The following is a 20,663-nucleotide window of genomic DNA, read 5'->3' as shown; positions in this document are numbered from 1 at the left end:
ATAGTTACGCAAAACAGAGCGTGCTGCTCTGACCTGCTTTAAAGGGTTAAAAGAGTTTGCTGGATGTTTCTGAGGCAAATCTTCACCGAAGGATACAATTTGTTCAAGCCATTATATGCCACATAATGAGACTACTAGAAATAGAAAGTTCTGGCCTTGGCAATGGTTTAATTTACAGTTTTGATCAGAAAAGCTTTGCTGGAAGTATCTGCTTATAAATAAAAGAAACTGTTCTAGCCGATAAAGCTGCAGCAATTTCCATGGCCGCAAAATAACCTTACAAATCTGAATAAGATAACTGCAGTTAGGAACTACATGGCTATGTGTGTATGTCTGCAAGTACTCATGTGTTCTGACCATGCAAGCCATCCTCTGGGAGGTCCACATCCAGCATGAGGTCATCATCATCCAATTCTCCTGTTGCCAGAGGGTCCAGGTTGTTAAGGACGTCCTGAAAATCACAAAAATAAACACAAAAATTATAGAAAACAAAAGCATTAAATAGCATCACTGTTATATTACTTATATATGAGTGCATTAAAGTTATTATATCAATTTGCTTCTGGGCAAAGTCATTTTTTTGGAGGAAGACCAGCTACAAAACCAGGGAGAGAAAAAAAAAACAGGGCTGAGATGCAGTTTTTGCCTGTGGTTAATACATCCTTGCAAACATATTTTTTGTGTGTGTCACATGATTTTGAAATGGATGCAGCCTTTTAATATTTCTGTTATTTCCAATCTATTTTCATTGGCCAATTAATTTATTTACTAGAAAAAAACAGTTAATGCAGCACTATCAATTACCTTGTCTTTGATACCGTTTCAAATGATCGTCTTACTCCAGTGCCACAACAGAAAGAAGATCATCTTATTCCATACATCAAGACAAAGACACCAGAACAGGCTTTCAGAAAAATATTGCCCGTTTATGAATGATAATTCAGAAAGCTTTGAAATTTCAACAAAACACTTCACACAACAGCCTCAAAATATGCAGCTATTCTGATTGCCGTGCAGCTGTCTACCAAATAATTCAAAGCACACCCAAAAGGAAAGAATCAATAGTTCAAAGCTTTATTTTTCTACAGCAATTTTGTGCCTTACGACGCTAAATTGACGGGGCTTTGACTAGAAGACAGAAGCATAAAATTACTCATTATTGAATATCTCGTGAATTGCGCGATAACTGCCTTGTACACAGTGTATCAGACTTAATGAAGAAGAAATGAATGAAGGAAATAGAATAAACAAAACATATTTTTGCATTCTTCCAAACGGTATCAACCAAAACGTGGGTGGAATCTTTGTTGTTTGAAGAGTCTGTGTACAGATCAACCTGTCACTTTTGTTTTTTCTTTTATCATTTCTCGCTTCCTTTTTTCTGATTTTTGACTTCCTTCTCTCCCCCAGCCTGTTGCACTCTTTTCTCTAACCTTGTAACTCCCATCCAGTAAATAAAAGTTTTAACACTAAAGGTAGAGAGAAGAGAGAATGTTTTTTGTTGAGGATCAGCCACCTCTAAATTTGCACAGTTAGAAATGTATATTAGCACCATAACTGTGACCCAACACTGAGGTAAAGGTAGATCCTTCTTTACAGCAAGGCATTTTAACTCTTTAGCTATTTGATAGTTTCTCCATGTGTGCGCACAAATCTGTGTGTCTTGAAACAACTCAAAACATCTATAAAACAGTCACATAGCAGAGAGAGTAAAACAGCAGCAGCTGAGCTTGTTCAGCTGGAGCACTGGTGTGCAGTAAGAGGCTTTTGACAAAACGCACAGCTTTGTACAAAAATTACACAGGAAGCACAAGTTTTTTATGAAGGATGGTGTTAAAATGCATTCAGTATAGACACCTAAAGCTTTGTGTGATATTATGCGCATTGCAGAATCACCTGTCATGACTCCAATATCAAGGTAAATGAAATGTAAAATTATCATCCACTGAACAATATAAAATTCCCCCTATATATTTCATCACTTCCTTCTTTTCTTCTACAGAAAATCATTTGGTTTTATCAATATACTCTACTAACATCAGCAACATCTTATGGATCGGTGTTTTCTAAAAGGATACTTTGTCACGTCAAGACGAGGAGCAAGGGACTGAACCACCAAACTGCTTCAGCACCTGAATACAGAACTTCCCTTTTATTGACTGTCCTCAAATTACAGTCTGCACTTCCAGGGGAAATTTCAATTCACACTGGCAGGACCCAACAGCTTAGAGCAGTGAAAAATTCAGGATAATCTCCCAGGAGGCAGGTGGGTGTGCACCCATGTCAGCAGTAGATTGGATTAAGTTATATGTACACTAAAGTCCTCAAGTCCACTAAAGTAGTCATTTATGATGGCAATCCATCTCTGGCACAGATCTGGCCCCAGGTTAATTACTTAAAACACGGACAAAAAGAAGGAGCTTTCACTGTTTTCTGTGTATTAAGGATATCTTGTTGAATGCAATAACCCCTGTGATCTAGCCAACTACTGTATCATCTTGTTAGGTTAGGCTGAGTATGAGTTTTTAAAACTAATTTGATCATGATGACTCTTAAAAACTGTTTTCTTTAATAATCAATCTGAAAGTCACATGATTTGGGAACCTGCAGATTAAACTGGAAAATCAATCCCTGCTTACATATAGAAAGTAGCTTTGAACCTAATGTAGTATTGTTCACAAAAGGGATAACTATTTGGCTTGTAGCACATGAATTTGACAATTTTGACAATTTGATGTGCACATTTTAAACAGAGTTTTTTTTTCTCTCCTGCAATACAAACTCTGTAGGATGAGCAGCTTTCGGAACAATAAAAAGCCTCGGGTAGTTCTGCCAACTTAATCTGCTTCACAGTGCTTTGCTTACACAATGACATCAGCTGGATCTTCGAATAAACTTCTCCGGATCAAACACTGATTAAAACCGTCAGAGTCACTGAAAAAGCTCGAATGCTAAATTTCTTTCTCTCAGTTTTAGAGTTATCCCTAAAAAAAAAAAAAAAAAAAATTCCAAGACTGCCAGCATGAAATTTAGCATTCGAGCTTTTTCAGTGACTACCATGAACTTTTTTCTACCATGAAAAAAGTTCATGGTAGAAAACTTCATTGTAACCATTGTTTCCTTGAAGTGTAGCTTTTCATGATCTGCATGTAAATTAGCCTCATGGCACACAGTGAGCTAAAACTACAAGCTACAGATCTGGACAAAGTTCATCTTTGTTTTAACATTTTAAAAAGACAAACTTCGGGGCAAGAGAAAAGTTTAAAACCAACAGTTGCCAGGGTGAAGTTGTAGACTGACATTTTTTGTGGGTATTTTTGCCTCTTTCAATCGATATAAAGTGAACTGCAATCCTGTGAGGAAATCCTACATTGCTTGCTTTGGCAGGGTAGCCAAAACAGATCTTTACTTTTGTACCTCGCAAAATAGCATCAGAAGAAAAACACTCTGTAATCACAGCTTAAGTGTCAATGCAGTGCTGTTTCTTAAAAACGGGCTGGCACTGCATGGGTATCTATTGTTACGTGTGTGAGTGCGTCTGTGTGCGTGTGTATGTGTGTGTGTGAGAGACAGAGAGAGAGAGTCATTGTATGTCATTGTAGTCCATTCATCCAAATACTCTGCAGCTTTTGAACACTCACAAATACCTTTTCTGAATAGAACCACCGCAGGATGACTGAAATGGGGGATAATTCCCGTTTGTACTCTGAGTCTTCTTGGCTTTAACAGGAATGGTTAGGCATATGCTGTGAGTGGTTAATATTCAATATATTTAGGAGTAAAATTCAAAGAACAACAACAAATCCTGGGTTCAGAAAGAAAAATGTCATCATCGAATCTCAGTTAAAATGAAAAGAAATATTATTTTTAAATTACTGGTCGAGCTTTCATTCAAACCAACATCCTGTCTAATAATGGAATTCCAATATACAGCAAAGAAGGTATGCGACATGTTTAATTACAACTAAAGCATTAACACCTAAACTCCTAAATAAAAGCTGGTATTAAAAGCTCATACTTGTAAAAAGACACTCTGAGCAGACACAAAACTTGTACCTTGTAGCAACTAGAAATGTCATATTAAGAGCTTCTTTGGCACAACCTTGATATAAATTACTCTGTTGCTGTGAATGTGCCTTTATAGCATAAAAATAATTTAATGAATCACTTTTTATACTCTACTTTTTTCCCTTAATGTTCCAGAAATTTACAGATAATAACACTGATCATTTGAAGATGTCTTCCATTCATTATGAACCCTAAAATACTGTCAAGTTTTTTACTATTAGATATAATAATGAGCTTCTTATCTTCCTACATAAAATCTTATTAAGTAAAATACTGTTTTTACATATATAGATCATTTGCATTCATTAAAGAAACAATGGCATAGCTAAAAATGTAATTATTTTTCTCTTCAATGATACTATGTACTGGAAAGCAGAAACAGAGGCATTGTGGTGGGAATATACTGACTGATAGCAGCTGCAAAACAGAGTAAAACAAACCTGGAGAAAACTTGAATCAGCAGTATGTCTTTCCAAGATTTATCTTTCCTCCTCCATTTCATTTGGTGCACAGTGTTGACAAAATAACAGTGCTGTGCATAGTCTAGAAACTGTAGTCACAAACACTCGTATAAAAACGATCTTGGTCACAAATAAACAGTATGATAAACAAAAACAGGCTGCATTAATGCAGCAGTTCTTTAATACTTGTGAAAGTAAGACTAGACTCTGTTTGATTCTCATGTTACGTGCCATTTCATACCTTGCAGTTTTAAATAATTGTCACAGTTATACATGTACTTTAAACAGGTATTTTACTTTAAAAACATATGCAATCAAAAACATTCAGTGAATCACATATCCTTTGGTTTGGACTATGAGAATACTTACTAAAAGCCTCACCCTCCTCAAACTAAAACATCTTCCTCCCTCCTTACAGTGCAGCTATAAGGATCTAGACCCTAGCAGCTACACTGTAAGGCAATCCACTTAGGGAAATGCACACATCACAGTGAAAGCAATCTAATATTGGGATTGCTTAATGATATTAAGCAGGGAATTATTTAAAATCGACTCACCTTTTATACTCACTTATTAGTTTGTTGTTAGAACTAAAACAAAGTATGTGCCCAAGTGAGGAAAATTTACCTGACATAGTTTTTCCATACCTTCGTTTGCTCATTTCCTTCGCTAAAAATGACTGAAATTTATTTATCTGCAATCCCAATAAGCTAGATCAAATATATTGGTAAAATCTTCACAGATGCACTCCTTGGACAGCAAGCAATAAAGCCTGCTAGCTAAATTTAAAGTCCATAAATTGATCACACTTAATCAACCCAATTTTGTCACTATAATTGATTTTGCAATTATCTTGGCAATCTGCTATGTTATTGGCTTTGTTCTTCCAAACAGGGCCATAATAAAGCAGCTTAATTAATTCAACAGGTGGGGGTATAGCTGGGAATCCAAAGTGTTTATAAAAACATTGTGGTAATGATCACGACTCTGGGTATAAAGCGTGATCATGATTGATAATTATAGATCACATGATGTCATTTGACCACCATCTTCACAAGGTAGAACTGTGTGTGTCTGTGTGACAATACCTAAACAAAGGACTGAATGCACCAAAAGAGATGTACACAAAAACCACTATTTACCTTAAAGCGTTGCAGCTGTCGGTCTAAAAATCAAGACAAACAAAAGCAAGTGAGCTATAAGCCTCATTAAAACAACAGCATAGCTGGGGCACTGGCATCCTGTTCCATAAATGGCTGAGCAGTCTGCAGACAAAAGGCTTAAGCACCTCACTCATTTAAACACTAATGAATTGACCTGTCTCAACCTGGCTCCATAAAAGCCTAAAATTAAAGGCAAAATAAATAAATCAGGGATAAGAGGCGACGGTAATTCTGCAGCTTTGAGGAAGCCGAGGGAAAAACCAAAGGATTACTGAACAACCATGAGTTTGGTAAGGAAACACACACAAAAGAGGGAGGGAATGAAGGAAAAAGGTAGAAAAAAAAGAACAGCTACCCAGGAGAAAAACGGATTAAAACATGCAGAATTATAAGCAAATAAAAGATAACACTGAAGCATATTTCATTCAAGGTTTCATACTGTGAAGGGAGGTGCTGAGCTGTAATTCCAAGGAAGGGAAATATTTTCTTTTAAACGAGAGAAAGTTCAATGCTTATGGTTCAGGAAATCAACAGAACTAATTTAACTTCTCCATTTAAATGTGACCACAAAGTTCAGGTAAATAGGAATCAAATCAAAGCTCAAAAAAGCTCTGATGATAATGTCAAAGAACACAATCTAATAATCCTGCATTGCATGATGAAAAGGTTAATGTGGACTGATTCGACTCTACAGTAATTTGCGAGGCCAAACAGCACAACAAAACCCAATGCCAAATGAAGAATTACACATGACTGTCAAAACACATTATAATACAAATGCGCTTTACAGAAGTTAAATGTTTTTAGAGCCGTTACAATGCATATGGGTTGCTATTATTGTCCACAATAATAATAAATAGTAGAACGCATCAATCAGCATGTGAATTTCCTACTGTGTCAGCTTCAGCTTTGTCTTCACCCACTGCGTTTATGATCAGCTGTGAGCTGCTTTAAATCAAAAACAAAAAAACAACCTTGAAATATTCAAGCAGTTTAAATATAAAATGTTCCCAGGTCTACTGGTGCTGTTGCATTCTATGAAACATTGAGCTGAGGGCTGGAATACATCGGCAGTAACTGTGAAAAGTGGCCCTCCATTTCACAATGCCAATTTTGTAAAGCTGGTACAGTACAGAGCTGCATGGTGCATCATGGGAATGTTATTATGAGCTCAGGTAGCCCACTCCTTGATTTTGCACAGAGGCATATGAATGCAGATAGGGCCACATATAGCCAGAAAAATACTGGCACACACAAACCAGTAGCACTTACAAGCGCACCCACATTGTGTTGTCTAAAGGATGCACAGCGCCTCCAAGTGGACTGAGCATGGCACTGCAGTGCAGTGCAGCGCAGCAATACCGGCAGGAAAGCAAACATCACATTCCAGATGCATAAATGCTATTGTGTAAGCATCAGCTGGACACTAGTGTTTACCTTTTGTTCTTAACTATGACAGAATGTTTTTTAAATACACCACATAAATTGGGCACAAGTAACCCACCTTTCTTTATTTTTCCAGCATTGAATTCAAGAAGAGTTTGTTGAGAAGCTGTGAAGTCAAACTCCCGCAGCATTTAACTCAATTACCCCTTAAATAAACACAGGGTCTCAAAAGGCATTACACAACACATTGATTAAGCAGGACACCAATCTACTAATCCATTTGGAGACATCCACTGTTTTGTGACAGGATTATTTCTGCTGCCTTTCCTCTACTTATTACAAAAAAATATTTACTCGGTGAACAAGGGGAGAATGATTAATGACAGACACAAACAGATGGAAAGGAAATGGTAGAAAAAAGGAGTGGGTTAGAGAAAGCTAACTGCATCCAATTACAGTAAATGGGCTCATTTCCTCTAATCAAATAGCTCAGTTAAATATCTCAAAGGCAGATTCCCCATAGAGTTAATTTTCACACACCAGCAGTCACCCACTAAGTTTCCCTCTCTCTCTTTCTTTTTGGTCCTACTTATTACCTTTTTTTCTTTTTTTAAACTGCATTTCTCTCATCTAGCTTCTGCTCTCTCATTCAAATCATACAACACGCAATATTACCACTGACCTCTTCACTGACCACACTAGTTCTTCAAAAGAAATGGATACTGCATGAAGTAATTCCTCTACAAACATCTGGGTTGTTGAGCTTTATTAAATACTCAGTGAAAGTCAGTGCATCAGCATTGACTTTCACTGATGACTTGTCATCATGTCATCAAGTCATCAAGTCATCATGATGACTTTTAAGAGTCATCATGACATCTATCCAGTGTCCAGTCACATCCAGAGATGCATCATCTAGCAGTTCAATGACAGAATTGAATCGAAGTGGATTTTTATTTTACTCTATTAGTGTAAGATCTGATGACTTCTTGGCACAAACTCACTGTCATGTCCAAGAAACAAGTTTAAGATTATCTGAATATAAAAAGTGTTTCTCCCCATGTCTACATGCTTAAATGTTATTGCCACGTGACCCTTTATATGACTCAAGATTAAACAAAAACAACTTATTAAATACTGAAACTTAAAATATGACTGCTTGAATAAAATGCTCCCTGCTTGTTTGAATATCATGCTAGGAACACATTTTTAAAAAGGTGTGACAGAAAAATAAAACGTTGTTGAAATATGCCGTATCTAATTAGCCAGCAACAATAACAAACTACAATGGCAAATTTTTGTCATTTTACAGTGCTTTGCATGCGTCTTTAAAGTTTATTTTTTTGGGGGGGGAAGGCATTCATTTAGTTTTAGTTTTAATATTTGTTGTCTATTTTTATTATTTTCAATTAAATATAAGACTTTGAAATTGTTGAAATTGAAATTGTGAAAAACACCACATTTTGTTTTTATTTATATTTCAGAGAATCATTTGTTGTACTTGTGATATTTCTGAGTACTAATGAACATATATGTTTTAAATAAAAAGGGCAATAAACAGGTTGACGTGGACCACAAGATGACCAAATACACATATCATGCTCCGATATGCTGTCCATATTATAGATTATATTATAGACTTTTATTGAGCCTTTGCTTTTTCAAGAAGTCTCCATCATGATAACAGTTGAACTAATCTATTAGAGAAATGCACTCAAACACACTCATCTGCATACACAGATATACTGACTGACTCCTGATCACATACACATGTCTAATGCACATGTGCTTGTAATGATCACAGCACTGAACAAATACAGGCACATCCTGTACATACACAAAACCAGTAGTGCTTTTTTGCTTTTGTATTCACTCCTAATCCATTACTGTGAGATAAACACGTGGCACTTCCAGTGCCTTGAAGGTTGTGTCACATAATCAAAGTAGTAAACACACAAAGCGTATTATAAAATTTCTAATCCAGCTCATTTTAAGCTCTTTATGCATTCCTGAGATCAGGTGCTTGGGTACCAAAATATAGAGAATCAAAGCAAGGCCAGAAATTCTAATACTACACGGCTGATGAGCAGGTTAGTTTTCCTTTGAGACAGAACGAAGCCTTGGCATGAGACGGGCAGAGAGAGCTGACTGAAAACTAGAAAATTTAGATTTTTCTTTTCTTACAGACTTTGTTCTGGCCATTAATGTATAAATATAAAAAGAAGAACTATTTGAAAGTGAAACTGACTACTGAACTTTGGCACCATGAAGGCAGCATAATCTACAAGTATATACACCATATTTTTAGACAAGACAGAACTAAACGTAGACTTGGCTCTTGAAATTAACACTGCATACATTATATTGGGTATATTTTAGTCTTCCATTTCTTGGTAGAAAAAATCAAAAGTCCTTTGAGCTCTGCAAAATGCTTGAACTCTTGTCTGCAGAAGCCACAGAAATGTTAACAGACCATTTGTTCAATGTGTAGCAGGTCATGCTTAAAGGCTCAAAACCTTTACATTTCCTTCAACTCTCTCCTTCTTACTTGGAAAAAATCCAGTTCTCAGTCACTCAAGCCTATTCTTTGCCAACTTTCAATCAGCTAAAGCAGCAGCTCTAAGTGTTCACTGAGGTTTTTAGCCCAAGTAACCACATAATCGCTAAAGGGTTTTGGCTGCTCTCCACCTCTTTCATTTTCTAAAAAATGCTACTGAGCTATCTACCAGTTGACTTAAAGGCAAGGGGGAAGATTGGCAGAAGAAGAACGCTTACTTTTAACACAGATAATTGATTAATTATTTTTCAGAAATATGGATATCAAACTATTCCTTAATTTACTGTTTATTAGTTGCTTAAAATAATTTAAATTTCATATTTTTTAAATCACAATCAGAGTAGAGTCAACTGAAAAAACTAATTGTGGGGTTTTTACATTTTTATGTAAAAATTAGTTAAAGGTAAAATGAGGACTTACTATGCTGTTCAGCTCTGAGTCATCATAGCCGTCTAACCGATGAGCCGCAGGCCCCCCAAGGGGCTCAAGCCCCTCTTCATCCCACATGTAGGTTCCACCAGAGCTGTTGGAGGGTGACAGCTCCACAGATGAAATCTGCGGGGCATCAGTCTGCTCTGGAGATAGCATCAGTGATCCTTGGGAGTCCTGCATAGGGCTTTCTTCCTTATGACCTGCAACCACATAGACAAAAGGCTGAACAAACACCACAAAGGATAGCACTGTATCTATTTGAATTTGCTTTCCAAAGGGTGAATTTTACCAGTCAGATCCCCAGACTCCCAGTCACTGGTCTCATTTAGGAGGCTATCTAGCTGGGCATCACTGGCAGCTTTCCTGTTGTCAGGCATGTCCCCATCACTGAAAACATCTCCCACACTGTCGAAGTCATCTAGAAACTCCTCACTGATGTCACCTCTCTCTATAGATGAAGCAGAAGATAAGGACATGTCTTCCAGCGTCTCGGCTGCTGTTTGGCCAGCTTCGCTGTGCCCAAGACCACCGCTTCCTCCTCCTCCTTTTCCTTCTGCATTCCCAGAGCTTCTGTCACTTTCACTTTGAGAATCGACTTTGTCAGCCTTGTAGGTTGATTCATTCTCCAGTAGACCTACACAATCAGAGGCAGTTGAAGAGCTGATATCCTCCTTAATGTTACCTGGCAAAAGAGACTTCTGCTGTTTAGCCTGCCCAGTTCGGGGCAATTTGTACACCCCACTGCTTGCCACTGACTTGGTCAACACACTACTGGGGAGCAGAGGCTTCCTTAAAGTACGAGGAGTAGTTGGTGTCGTAGTGATCAAAGGGCCAGGCAGAGAGGACGCAACTGATGAATTTTTGTTGTACTGAAGTCCTCCAACCCCACCTAAACCACCTGAACCTCCAAGGCTGCCATGCAGTCCTAAACCCACTCTTCCATTACTCAGTTGAGGGGGTTTGATAAAACTACTCCGAGGAGGCCGCAGCTGAGTGTTGGCCAGAGGCTTGGCTAGTTCCACAGCCCGATTAAAAGAGAAAGACCGTATCATAGGCTCACAGGTGGGCGAGGGAATCTGTTTAAAGTGAGTGAAACTATTTGAACGAACCATGTTGTCCAGTGCTACAATCTTCAGGCTCTCACTGGACTGGGATAGGCTGTCTTGAGAGCTGCTTCTGGTAGAGCTAGAGCCTAACCTTGGTCGCACAAGCCGAGATTCCAACCCTGTCTGAGTAGGAATGCTTGCACTATTAATACCTGTTTTAGAACTTCCATTCATGGGGCTCTGCCCTAACTTGGTCCCAACTTTGGGAGTCATCTTTGAGGATTGCTTTTGAATAGCCTTTGGGCTTGAGACAGCCACCATCAAAGAGCCTGATCTGCCCATCTTAGGTGTTGCTGGAGAGCCATTCTTTACTTCCTTGATCACAGAGGGAAGCTGTGTCTGAGCCTTGTCTTCACTTTCATCCTCAGGGGCAGTGGGAATGGATGGACTAGAGGGGTTTACCCCCTCATCTCTCTTCAATTTTAGGGAAAAGGGTGACGCCTGGATCACACCATTTGGGCGTGTTGCTGATGGAGTAACCTTGCCATCTTGCGTAGGGGTGGCTGGATGTGCAGAACCATTAGAAAGGGCACTGGTGCCACTAGTTGAGGAGCGTCCACTGAACTTAGGCAGTCTGGATACCATGGCAGACCTGATGGATGCTTTTTCTTCCATTAGATGCCAACCAAGGCATGGAGCGGCATGGAATTTTGCACAGCTGAGAAAAAAGAAAATTGACATAAAAACAGAATAGCATGTAATTAGAGTGTCCATAACTTTACTTAGTGATAAAGTATCACACATTAAAACATTTGAATTAATCACTAGTCTTTTAATAATTCTTATTTTTATATCCATCCTGCTGTCTAAATATCTAAACAAACTGTCTAAATAAAAGAAAAACAAATCACACCCCTCCCCTGCAATTCTTTTTATCTGTCATTCAAAAAAAAAAAAAAACTACTTTTATTTTTTAAAATAATGTCAGAAACCAGTATCAGTGAACTCTTGGTTATTTATATAATTACAAAATATGTTAATTTGACTTTCGTGTGTTTTTCTTGTCATCAACACAAACCTGCAGTGGATCTGTGATGTTCAGTGTAATAACCTATTCAACTGAAAACCATGTTGCACTATCTACCAGATCTGTATAGTCAGTAATTGTTTTGATACTGTTCTAATGCTTCTCCCACTTGGAGTTTTTTATTATAACAGAGCATCTTTTCCTCTGAGTGACATCAAAGCATACTAATGAAAGCCCAACCCAGAAAGCAGAATGCCAAACGCAGTTAAGATACTGCAACTAGCAAATGCACTCAGATGCACAAGCACACACATGCAATCGCGTGTTCTCATCAGCAATGCTATTATAATTATCTTGTAATTATCCAGTAATAGTGCTAAAGATATTCCTTTCCACCTGTCGCAACGGTTGCAATCTTCTTTTCATAGACTGTTTACTGTGAGTGGAATTAGGAATTAATCTGGCACGCATGGGGACCTGAAACTTTGTCACGCCAAGTTTGTCTTGGTGTGTGCATGCAGACCCTCGAGAAACAAAAAGGCTCTGCCCTTTCAGCTGTCTCATAACCACAAATTTGAATACCACATGGTAAATCTGATGTCTCTTCACTGAAGTCTGCTGGAAACATTTGTGAATGTCTTAGATATTTCTTAGACATAAACTACTGAGATTAAGTAAATGTATTAAGATTAATAACAAGTTCATAGAGTGAGCTTTAATTTTTTTTAGAGCTTTACAGATGAATAGCCCTGCACCTGGCACTGGTTTTAGAGAATTTGCTTCCAAACTGTCTCGCCAATGAAAAAAAAAAAGAAAGAAAAGGAAAGAAAAAGTGGGCAAATTGGTAGACACTGCCTGTGAGACAGGGGGAAACCAGAGCTGGGTAGGTGGCCAACATAATGAATAGTGAATGGAGGATATACAGTATTAAAGCCAATGAAGGGAGAATACAAGCCTGTTCCCTCTGGCTCATTGTTTGATTCATTCAGTTTCAATCACCCATGTGACAAGTGTACACGTGTTGGTGGTGTACCTGTATGTTATATCCATCTGGCTAGGGAATACTACAAATTGAAAAGTTGGTGATACCCAGATGGCTGGTGTAGTTGGCAGAAAGCAAACAATCTGTGTAAGGAAACAAAGCAGTTACCAAAACTAAGTGCCCACTGAAAAAAAACCTACTGTTACACCACATGTCATTTAAAAATACAAGTTATCATTCAAGAAAAGCTTATTGTGTTGTAGCTCTGTGGCAGATCAGGAAGTTACTCCCATGAGTGGATCCCCTGACAAACTGTCACACAGCTACAAACACACATACGGGAGCAATAATTCAATCAACTCTGAAGAGGTGGAGGGGGTGTGCTGAGTCACAATGTGGGTCTCCTAACCTGGAAAAACCTCTCTGCTACAGTTAGGGCTGGGTATCGTCACTGATTTCTAGAATCGATTCGATTCCGATTCACAAGGTCCTGAATCGATTCGATCCACAATTCGATTCGATTCAAGTCAATTTGAATCTAGGAAATTTTGCCTCAGAAAGTCAAAAATATTATAATTCAGATCAGTACATTTACATATTTTTGTATCTATAAAAAGGAAGCTGACACTTTCCGGACTTTATCAAAGGTGTGAGCATCACAGCAGATGCCTTTGTGTCAAAGTAGCTGAAGATAAAACACAGAAAAACATGAAGGTGATTTTCCTGGCCTGGGATTTTATAAAAATATTCTGCAGTACATCAAAAACAAAAGAAAACCATTAATCAACATATGAACATTACCTCTGAAGTTACAACGGTTTTATTAGAGACACAGCTAAGCGTTTTGCATTTTGTATAATTTTAAAAAGTTTAAATTTGTTCAGAAGCCTATTGAACAGCAGAAATTAGGTTTTCTTTTCGGAAGTAAGTAAAAGGAAAAAAAAAACATCAGCCGACAGCGCTGTAAATAACAGTAGTCTTGTGCGTAACAAGCAGAAATGCAGAAAACAGATTTCGGGGATAGACGGGAAACTGTTCTTTAAGTACACTGAGAAAGAGAGAGAGAGCTGTGCATGAAGTGTGATTTTATCGTGGTAGAAGCAAAACAGTGAAAGTAAGAGGGAATCCATGACGATGTTTATGTGAAGCTTAGTTTGGATCTTCTTTTGCTGCTGGTTCGGTCAATATTGTTTGGAGAGAGATAAAACTAACAGCTTTAGAATCAGTGCAAAAAGGGTGTAAACACAAAGCGGGGACCCGCTGAAACAACAGAATCAGCGAGCTGTCGGCTTTCAGCCCCGACCGTGTCCGTGCGGTCGGGTGAGAAAGGCAACATCTCACTGATTCTGATCCGCGGGTCCGCGCTTTGTGTTTACATCTTTGTGCAGAAGCCGTGTGCCTGCTCTCATTTACTGTTTTAAATGTTTGGTGGTTGTCAAAATTTTGTGACGTTTCACCTGAGATTCTGGAATTTTGGGCAAAATACATTTATATAAAAAAAAAAAATCGATTCAGGATTTTAATGAGTCGATATCACGTTATCCAAGCCCGAATCGATTTTAATCGATGAATCAATTATTAAAACCCACCCCTAGCTAGTGTCCCACATTCCCATACAGGAACACGTGCTCAAACAGACTCTGCCACGGAAGTGTCTGGCAATGCCACCTTCCTAATCTGTTTCACAAACACACATGTGTATAGATGCAAAATGCACACACTTACACACAGATGAAAAAAAAAAAATCAGGTCAGCATGTGCAGGCAGGGCAACCAAAGCCTCTTTGCCCTGGAGGGGGTAGTGACTACGCCTGTCTGTGTGTGTTTAATGGGTGGTGATTAGACTAAGGGTTTTTGCAACTGTCAGTGGCCTCACAACCTTTCCAGTTTCATTCATATCTACAGCGGCAGGTCAGTACCACATAGCAGCAAACTCACACAGCAAATGTGGCAAATACCCGTTCATCTGGGTCATCTCACCCATCACTCAGCCACTGAAAGTTATAATCAGTAAGCTGCTGCCTGTTTATAGAGATGCTGCAAGGAAAAATAACACCGTTGAGGTTTCAACCTTTTATTAACCGCAAGGCAAGTGTGTCAAAAAAATTCAAACAAGTGACCTTAAAACATTTAAATAACTACAAATCAACAGGCAAATAATGTCCTATCATCAAGGCCTTGTAAGAGTTAGCATTCAGATGGGTATTGTCTATATTAATTGTTCTATACTTTACAATATACAATAACCCCGTTTTTGTTGGCTGAATAATTTCAAAGTGAATGGCCTTTTACTAATTTCTACGTACAGAATAGACTTCCTAACCGGCTCTATTCCAATAAAAAGTACAAAGACAAAGGTCAGCACAACAAAGCCACAAATAAACAAAATCCTAACTGACTGACACACATTCAGAAGTAGCGCAGTAAACCGTGCAGACCATCTGTCAAACGCTCATATCTGGAGACTTGCCCCTCCCCCACAGCCAAGTACTGGTAAATAAGTAAATATCCCTTTGCTGAAATCAAGTATGAGGTCTGAACTATAACTAAATGGTTCCTATGTGATTCCAATAGTAAAATAGCCCAGGAATAGTCCAGCTGTCAGGATTATTAGCATCCTTCCCTGAACTGAAAAATGATGTCACGGGAAAGCAAAATATTGGGTTTACAGAGTGAAGCTGTAAAAGATTACGTTCATCTCAATGTCCAAAGCATCATTATATCATTATAATAAATTATCTGTTATATGCAAAAGCAAGCAGAAGAAGGGTTGACAGGAGTAAGCTTAAACTAGAAAAGACAGAGACAGACACGTAAGTCCAATTAGAATGGGAGAAACAGAAGGACGAGACTCGAGGCACACTTTTCCCACAGAGAGATCCTCTGCTGGACGGACAGCTTAGCATCCCAGCAGTGATCCCTGTGTGTGAAATGAACAGTAAAGTGACATGACATCTTTTCTTCCTCTCCCAGAGGGATGGTGCACTTTATTTCATCGTGACAGTCAGGGTATTTGGCCTTCCTTCATTTCAAACTCAGAGGACAGCCATGCAGAAAGCACCCGACAGAGGAGCAGGAAGGCTGAAAATTTTGATCTGGATTAGTAAGGTCGTTCATTTCTCTTCTGGCAAAGCTTTCACTTTTGATGTGCACACATGCACCCAAACTAGAAAGATGCATTCTTCAGGAGTAACAGGATGGATGCAGATAGGATGCGACAGCCTGGAGCGATGATCTATTGGGTCATTGGGGCTACGCATGAATGGAGGTGCTCTACTACACACAGTAAATCCCCATTCCTGCTGTTTATCCCCACAGCTAATCTGTCCCCAACTCCCAGTGCTCATAGTTCCCTATCATTACAAAGCCTCCATACCATCTCTCTAGAGAGCAGTACGTCAAGCTACATCCATCTTTTTTTTCCTCTTCTAGCTTTCCATCAGCAGACTTTTAATAATTTAAGGGATGAGAAGTTTTTTTGACTTTATTCAAACTCTGCAATAAGTATACTACAGCATAAGGGATGTCAAGGAAGATGTAATGTTTCTGGTGGGATTCATATCAATAATTTTACTAACTGTACTCATGCACTAACCTTACAATCCAAAGTCAAGTATTAGTTACCACCGTGGTTATACTTTGTACATAATTCTAATTATAATTTCCTTTTTTTTTTTAAGAAATGCTGTTTTACACCACAAATTATATATATTTACTATTATAGCTGATGAAGACAATTTCTACAAAAAATTCAATTGATGATAAGATTTAAGTACCTTAAGATATTTGAGGTTTCTACTACACAATGCTCTCTGGGGGGGTTTGATCTCAGACAAGAGATTCATTTTCTGTCTTTCTAACAAAAATACTGTTAGGTCATTTTTAAAGTGGCACATTTTAAGCAGCGTTTAAGTTGAAGGGTAAAAAAAAAAAAAAAAAAAGTTGAAGGGGTTGAAAGCCTATATATTACATTATATTATAGTTACCTTATATATATTAGGTAACTATATTACCTCATGTGGGACTGAACAAAAACAATAACATCAATAAAATAAACAAATCTGTAGCCTACTACTCTACTTTCCATAACTCCACTGACACATTATCCTTGTCTGAAGAGCACAGTATGTCATCCAGCCTGCTCTACTGTGTGAGAATAAAGCTCTGAAGTGTATGGGCCACACCAGCCATGCCCATTCAACCTCTATCTTAAAGCAGTTTTACCATCAACTCAGTCATTTAGGAACTGTGTCAACCAACTAAATTACATTTTAAAAACGAAAAATGCACAGCCTAAGCAACTTCACACAGCACTGAATCAAAACCAAAGTGCAACCTCATTTGCATATATTGACTGAGTCTAGAGTCTCACTGGAGTAATAACTAAGCCAGTCATCTGGACAGAGCAGTTGTGGGTCATAGCTGTGTCCCTGAAGAGATTAACAGAGTGCCATTAGAGAAGGCTAATAGAATGAGACAGGGTTGAAAGTAACGCTGGCGCTAGACTAATGTGTATTGAGTGAAAGCAATACTGGGAAGAGCTGCACTGATCTTAAAGGATGCTAATCCAATGACAAAGCACTGAGAATGTGGTAATGTTCTATACTAAAACGTGGCAGATCAAATGACAGAGTGCAACAGAGGAAACAGTGAGTGCAAGAGAGGGGAGCAAGATAAGGTGTGGCAAGCCACGGCACCGAGATGTACAGCTAGACCACAACAAGCAAAGACAAAATCACATCATCACATCAGTGCATCTTTCAGTGAGACTCATCTAATCTATTCCCTAATGTGCATCACAGAAAAGTAGATTAAAAACTATTACCTTAACTTGGTGAATTTATGTCGAGTTGTTCATCATTTTTATCCCCAAATTAATCAACAAGGGGAGAAATAAATGCAGTCAAGTGGATCTACACTTTGTTTCCTCCATCATCTAAACTGAAAGTAAGGTAGCAGCAAAAGAAAGTAGAGCACAGGAAAAGGAAGACACCCTTCAAAGGTTGAGCTGTATGCTGCCCTGCTCTGTCTTTGCATGTGTGCCTGAGTATGCGTGTAAAGTGACGTGTGTGGCGCGCGCGCTGATGGGTGTGTGGGTGGAGAGAACAGAGCCTTTATGAGGGCGTTAATATTTGATGCGGAATCTTTTAGGGATCCTACTCAGTGTGCTGTGAAAGGAGAGGAGAGCAGAGGAGAGAAAACACACCAAAAATATGATCCGCAATATGTTAAAAAGACTAAAGTCACATAATCGCCCCCAACACAGGAAGGCTTATCTACAAGCCTAAGAAGCAATTTACAGAATGCTGCCCTATGCTATCATGAGATCACCAGAGGGAATAATCAAGGAAACAGATCCTGCCTCCAGGAAAGAGAAATATACTGTGGCTCTTGTAAAGCTCCACTGTGAATTCAATTTACTTCCACTCATTTCATGGTCAACACAGCATACTGGTTCCATTCAGTCAACCATTTCTGTTAAGTGCTGGCACTAAAACCATTCGAGCACTGCCACTTCATCTTGTTGTGTCTGTGATCTCACATGCCTTGATAAGTCCCAGCATGGAGTCTAAAGCAATGGTCATTATAACAGCAGCAGAACTGGAGGCTAACATACAGGATTTCTAAAGCATAAATAAGGTTTTACTTTGTTTTACTCAACGCTTTTACTAGATGGCTCAATATAAATCAGCTACTCTGCCTATATGTTATTACACCAGAGGTGCAAAGTAGATAACCGTCAAGCTATTTTGAGCCAAAAATACTGTCTATTAAAGCTGAATGGCAGTTGAGGATACTGTTGTGATGCGACACTGATTTGGGATATATTTTAAACATTCAACCATCGCACTGCCAAAGAAAGTCTGAACCAAACTGAGTCATACTGCTGACTAGTCACGACACACAGAGACACCTTTTGAAAAGTTCTCATAATCTACCCTGAGTCATCCTTTACAAAAACACCCCTTTCTGAGGTGTGGAAGTCTTGGTGGCACTTATATAACTCTAATTATGTTCTCTATCATAACAGGACAGATGTCAGCTCTCCCATTCTACAAACACCAAGCTGTGTATTCGAGGTTTGGTGTATACGTATGACATGCATAGAGGGACATTTCTCTGTCTTCTCCCTCCCTCCTTACATGACCTTCACTTGAACCATGCTGTGAGAACACTGCAGTGCAGCTGACAGCCCCATTTAATTCCCAACTTATGATTGGCCACAAGGGTGAGAACGGCTGATAAGTGTCACCAAGCAACAGCGCAGATGTCAGTCATTGTCAGCGAGGTCATTAGAGCTGTTCAAAAGCGGTCAAGGCTGGTTTTTGAAGTAAGTCCACATAAAACCATATTACTGTGTGGTCACACAAGCTAGGCACTGAATAACTATACCACTGGGCGACCTGCAGTTTCAATTTAGTCATAAATGAGTAAAACTGTGGCTCAAATGAAGTCACTGCACAGTGAGGGGTTTCTGTCAGGGACATATTTACACCTACGATAAAGCCCGGAGGGTTTCAGTGCAATTTAGCGTTGCACTTGACTAACACTATCCCTCTAGATTAATCCTAACCTGAATTTTTCTGCTGGTAGCACGAAATTAGTCATAAACAGGTATCCAGTGCTGCACTGAAAACCTCCTCCTTGCTTTGGTTACTAACAAGTTGCTGTGGTCACATTAGATTGCATGGAAGATGCTGACTTGTCTGTAAATACACACAATCTGCACAATCCACCAAGCACAACCTGTACTTTTAAAGTAAACATTCTCCATTTCTGGTTTCTGGTGCATTTTTTCAAGTTTTACCGCAGCTCCCGACAGCAAATGGCATGTGTCTGCAGATAAACTGGCATCTTTAATGCAAACTATGGCCCAACATGGCAATCTGCTAGCAACCAAAGCCATCACAAAGATATTTTTGGTGCAGCACCTCCTTTGAAACTGATTTCACCTTGTGACAGCTAGCAACTAGGGGTGCAACGATACACAAAATTCACGGTTCGGTTCGGTTCGATACTTTGGTGTCACGGTTCGATATTTTTTCGATACAAAAAAAATGTTCATGCCTTTTTATTAATTTGTCATTTATTAAATTTTCACGGCACATTCTGCACCACATCTCTGTGCGTTCATCATTTGTTTGAAGCCAGCTCACCTCCTGCAACCACTTTTCAGAGAATACGCGCTTCTTTTGTGGTTCGGACTCCTTCTGACATTTCTTTGGAGGTGGAGGAACATCACAGTAACTGCTTAAAGGAGCTTCTTCGACATCTTTAAGAGTTCTAAACAAATGTCTGTCCTCCTGAAAATCTTATGTACGCAAACACGCGTTGCAACTTCTTATCTTGTGCGGGTTTTTATTTTGACAGCGAATGCGCACCTGCGGACCACTTATGTGCAGCCCTGGTTATTTAGCTCGTCATATTGCAGGTACAGAAATTCTTTTGTCCATGAAACCATAAAGCTGCACTTTCTTTTTTCCTTATAGTCTGATTTGTCATAACCTTTCCGTTTTGTGGTAAGCTTTTCTTTGGCTGTC

At 38.8% G+C, this 20,663-nt stretch overlaps 1 protein-coding gene across 8 annotated transcripts in view; it reads right to left on the bottom strand.

Moving 5' to 3' along the window:
* Positions 1-20,663, bottom strand: part of ccser2a (coiled-coil serine-rich protein 2a) — a 53,893-nt gene that overhangs the window by 25,851 nt on the left and 7,379 nt on the right. For 4 of the 8 annotated variants that reach the window (XM_085183763.1, XM_085183764.1, XM_085183761.1 and 1 more), the window contains 3 exons: positions 10,357-11,831; positions 10,056-10,267; positions 358-451 (listed from right to left, as the gene is read on the bottom strand). In XM_085183763.1, coding sequence (XP_085039889.1) covers positions 358-451; positions 10,056-10,267; positions 10,357-11,788 — 1,738 coding nt within the window. In that variant the 5' untranslated portion in view covers positions 11,789-11,831. Of the gene's footprint in view, positions 1-357; positions 452-10,055; positions 10,268-10,356; positions 11,832-13,173; positions 13,266-17,947; positions 20,111-20,663 lie in introns of those variants that run through there. The other 4 variants (XM_085183760.1, XM_085183767.1, XM_085183766.1 and 1 more) reach the window with 2 other exon arrangements.

The sequence above is a fragment of the Neolamprologus multifasciatus genome, chromosome 13 (genome assembly GCF_963576455.1).
Source record: "Neolamprologus multifasciatus chromosome 13, fNeoMul1.2, whole genome shotgun sequence".
Classification (NCBI taxonomy): domain Eukaryota; kingdom Metazoa; phylum Chordata; class Actinopteri; order Cichliformes; family Cichlidae; genus Neolamprologus; species Neolamprologus multifasciatus.
Note: the sequence above shows the minus strand (reverse complement) of the source record. Positions and strands in the feature narration are given on the sequence as shown.